The following is a 3847-nucleotide window of genomic DNA, read 5'->3' as shown; positions in this document are numbered from 1 at the left end:
TGTGTGCGCCCGGGTGTGTGTGTGTGTGTGTGCCTGTGTGTGTGCGCCAGTGTGTATGTGTGCGCCTGTGTGTGCGTGCCAGGGCGTGTGTGCGTCTGGGTGTGTGCGCCAGGGCGTGTGTGCGCCTGGGCATGTGTGTGCCGGAGTGTGTGTGTGTCTGCATGTACTGAGCTTTATTTAGGAGAAAATTCATATCTCAGTCATGCCATTAACCGTAAGACCAAAAGGAGGGTCCCAGGAGCACCCCGCTGACCCCACCATGTCTCGGCCAGCCGGCGGCGCCGTAGCGTTCTCCCCCGGAAACCTCAGCACCAGCAGCAGCGCCAGCAGCACCCTGGGCAGCCCGGAGAACGAGGAGCACATCCTGTCCTTCGAGACCATCGACAAGATGCGCCGCGCCAGCTCCTACTCCTCCCTCAACTCCCTCATCGGTGAGTCTGCGCCTTTCCGCTGCCAAGGGGCCCCGGGGCTCCTCCCCACACACGGCAGCATGAACCTGCGTCCACGTCAGGTCGGCGGGTGTCGAAACTGTCCGTTCAAAAGCAAGAATGAAAGTCAGCTGGACTGTGCGGAAATGAGCACGTTTTGCTGGGGAAGCGGGAGCGTGGAAATCCCTGCTCGGATGGGTGCTGTTTTACGGGATGGTATTTTACAGGCTGCTCCGGGGCCGTCGGAGCTGGCCAGCTTGGCTGGGTGGGAGGGCTGCCAGAACCTTCCATCTTTCTTCTGTAGATGGATGAGAGTTCTTCATGGGTGCTGAACAACCCCCACAACCCCTCCCCCCGGTTATGCAGAATGATGGTTCTCAACCAGGGGTGGTTTTGCCCCCCAGGAACAACTAGGGCACAGTGGGGGTGCTCCTGGAATGAACAGGTGGGGCCAGGGAGCTGCTCACCTCCCCTCAGACCCAGGACAGGCCCTGCCCTGAGTGTCCGCAGTGAGAGGCAGAGGGCCTTGATGTTGGTCGGGACTGGAGGCTGGAGGCTGTCGTCCCCGCCCTGCCCACAGACCCAATGTCCCCTGCGCTTTCCCTCCATCCCGGCAGCCTGACACAGCACTGCCTGGAAATTGAGATTCGATGGCAGGGTCACACTCGTCTCTTGCTCAGCCGTGAATGGCATGTGCCTGGGTTCCACCGCCAGGACTGCTGATGCAAAGCGGGAGAAGCAGCACTGCCCGTGCTTTCTTACTGTGTAGCTGTGTTCATCTTCACACTGCAGGTAACAGGTTTAGGGCTTAACCAGAGGAGCCTCCTCTCCTCTGGTTCTGACCATCCAGAGTGGCTTACACGCTTCACTTGAAATTTTTTCATATTAAGGAACATTTTAGCCATGTAAAAATTTACAGAGACTTATATAAGAACACTGTGCGTGCGTGTGTGTGTGTGTTTCCAGCTTAAGGAATTACAAACAGAGGTAGAGCCCAGAGCCCGCTCCGGTCCCATCCCCTCTGGCGACGTGACACTTTCCCTCTCTGGCCGTGAGCCCCGGCACACGCATGGCACCTGCTCAGAGGCCTTGACCTCCTGTTACCGTCGCACGATGCGTGGCCCACAAAGGCCTTTTCTTTGGCTCTGACGTCGACGTGTGTCTCTGGTGGTCATCTAGGTTTTGTTTCACTGTCATGCTCTGCCAGGACTCCATTATCCACTCTCCTCCTGGTGGACAGGAAGGCAGGTTCTAGTTTCTTCTTCCTTTTTGTTCCTTTTTTGTAATAAGCAAACTCAGAATTCAGCCTCTGCCACCTTGGAGCCCCACGTCCAGCACAGCCCTCCCTCACTGCGCCCAGCTCTTCTGGGCCCTTGCCCATCCGGCCCCCAGCCCGGGCATCAGTGAGGGAGCTCTTCTCGGGCGTGTGGTGGCTGCTCCCCCCTTGTTCCCACCCCATCTGGCAGCACCTTTTGAGAAGCCTCCCCAGCCGCAGGCCCCCGCCGGGGGTCGGGCTTCTCTGGCTGCTCTCCGACTCTGCTCCCTTCTCCTGCTTTATTTTTCTCCTGTGGGCTGTGGATTGTGGACACACTGTACGTGGACCGTGGACACACTATACATGTAACTTGTTCATTTGGCTCCACCCGTCTCTGTCCCCTGGGGCTTGAGAGCCACACGTACAGGAACCTGGCGTTGTCAACCATTGTCTCCTCGCACCCTGTCCACAGCCAGTGCCTGGTGCACAGTAGGTGCTCCGTACACCTAACGAGGCACGTGTGTGGTGAGTGCGTCAGCGTCGCCGCCTGGCCTCTGAGCAAAGCTGCCGTACGTAGGGTGCCCGAGCCCTCAGCTTTTGTAGATGTTGCCCAGGCCTTCCTCAGGACCCGCCGTCTTGCCGCACCCTGCCCGCGCCGGCCTTGCTGGCTTTGCCTGTGTGATAGATGCCCCTGGTGTCTTGTGTGGTATGAATTTGCACTTCCCTTGGTTGCAGTGAGGCCGGGCTCACGTTATCGGCCTTCCGTGTTCCCTCTCCTGTAAGCCACATGCAAGCTGCCTTACAGACTTGCCTTCTTTTAGTGGTTTGTAAGAGTCCGTGACGATTCCAGGTGCTGATTCCTGGCTGAATGCATCCATCGAAAACGCGTCTACTCTGACTTTACTTACAACGCCTCCGGCACCACGCAAGTTCAGTCTTTTAGTCTCTCTTTTTCTTTATACCTTGTGCCTTTCACGTCTTGGGTTTTTCCTTTTCTCAATGTCTTAAACATATTCTCCTATATTTTCTTCTGAAATTTAAAAGTGTTCTTTTTTTATGTTTAGGCCTTAAGTATATCCTCCTGAACCACATTTTGTCTCTGTGGTGAGGTAGGGATCCAGTTTTTATCTTTTCTTTACGCCACTCCAGACCCTTCATCAGACAGCCCGTCCTCCCTGCAGTGCTTCTCCGCATCTCTCTGGCCTTCCATCCTTAGGGTCTGAGTGGAGGCTCCATTCTCAGCAGCACTCATCCCACCCATGGCTGCGCCGACACCACCCGGCCACGCCCACACCACATGGCCACGCCCACACCACAGCCGCCCCCACACCACCCGGCCTCCCCCACGCCACATGGCCTCCCCCACGCCACATGGCCACGGCCACGCCACACGGCCACGGCCACGCCACACGGCCTCCCCCACACCACACAGCTACAGTGCCGTTGAGCCCGCTCCTCAGTTCATGTCTCCTCAGTTTGTTTCTCCTGAGAATTGTCTTGGCTGGTCTCAACCCTTAGCTCTGCTGTATACATTTTCCAGTCGTTTTCTGTGTCCACAATACTCTCATTTGGGTGTTGATTGAATGGCGTTGAATTGGTAGAATTCCCTGGACGACTGACGTTTGTGCATCCTGAGTCATCCTGCTCCTGAACAGGGCTTATATATCCACTTACTTAAGTCTTCCTTATGTCTTTAAAACAGTTTATAACTTTCTGCATAAAGGTCACATCATTACACTACCTTTCAGTTTTTTTAATTCTAAGTAATATCTTTAAAACCTGTTACTGTCCAAAAAGAATGCCAGTGGACAAAGAATACCAGTGGGAAAGAATACCAGCGGGAAAGAATACCAGCGGGAAAGAATACCAGTGGGAAAGAATGCCAGTGGGAAAGAATACCAGTGGGAAAGAATACCAGTGCATGAAGAATACCAGTGGGAAAGAATACCAGTGGATGAAGAATACCAGTAGATGAAGAATACCAGTGGGAAAGAATACCAGTAGATGAAAAATACCAGTGGGAAAGAATACCAGTGGGAAAGAATACCAGTGGGAAAGAATACCAGTGGATGAAGAATACCGCTGGGAAAGAATACCAGTGGATGAAGAATACCAGCAGATGAAGAATACCAGTGGGAAAGAATACCAGTGGGAAAGAATACCA

At 54.5% G+C, this 3847-nt stretch overlaps 1 protein-coding gene across 3 annotated transcripts in view; it reads left to right on the top strand.

Annotated features, from left to right (window-relative positions):
• Positions 1-3847, top strand: part of RPTOR (regulatory associated protein of MTOR complex 1) — a 392717-nt gene that overhangs the window by 327301 nt on the left and 61569 nt on the right. For 2 of the 3 annotated variants that reach the window (XM_032241406.1, XM_032241408.1), the window contains one exon: positions 201-431. In XM_032241406.1, coding sequence (XP_032097297.1) covers positions 201-431 — 231 coding nt within the window. The remainder of the gene's footprint in view (positions 1-200; positions 432-3847) is intronic. The other variant, XM_032241407.1, reaches the window with a different exon arrangement.

This window comes from Sapajus apella, unplaced genomic scaffold, assembly GCF_009761245.1.
Source record: "Sapajus apella isolate SASKATOON/1434 unplaced genomic scaffold, GSC_monkey_1.0 scaffold48, whole genome shotgun sequence".
Lineage (NCBI taxonomy): Eukaryota > Metazoa > Chordata > Mammalia > Primates > Cebidae > Sapajus > Sapajus apella.
Note: the sequence above shows the minus strand (reverse complement) of the source record. Positions and strands in the feature narration are given on the sequence as shown.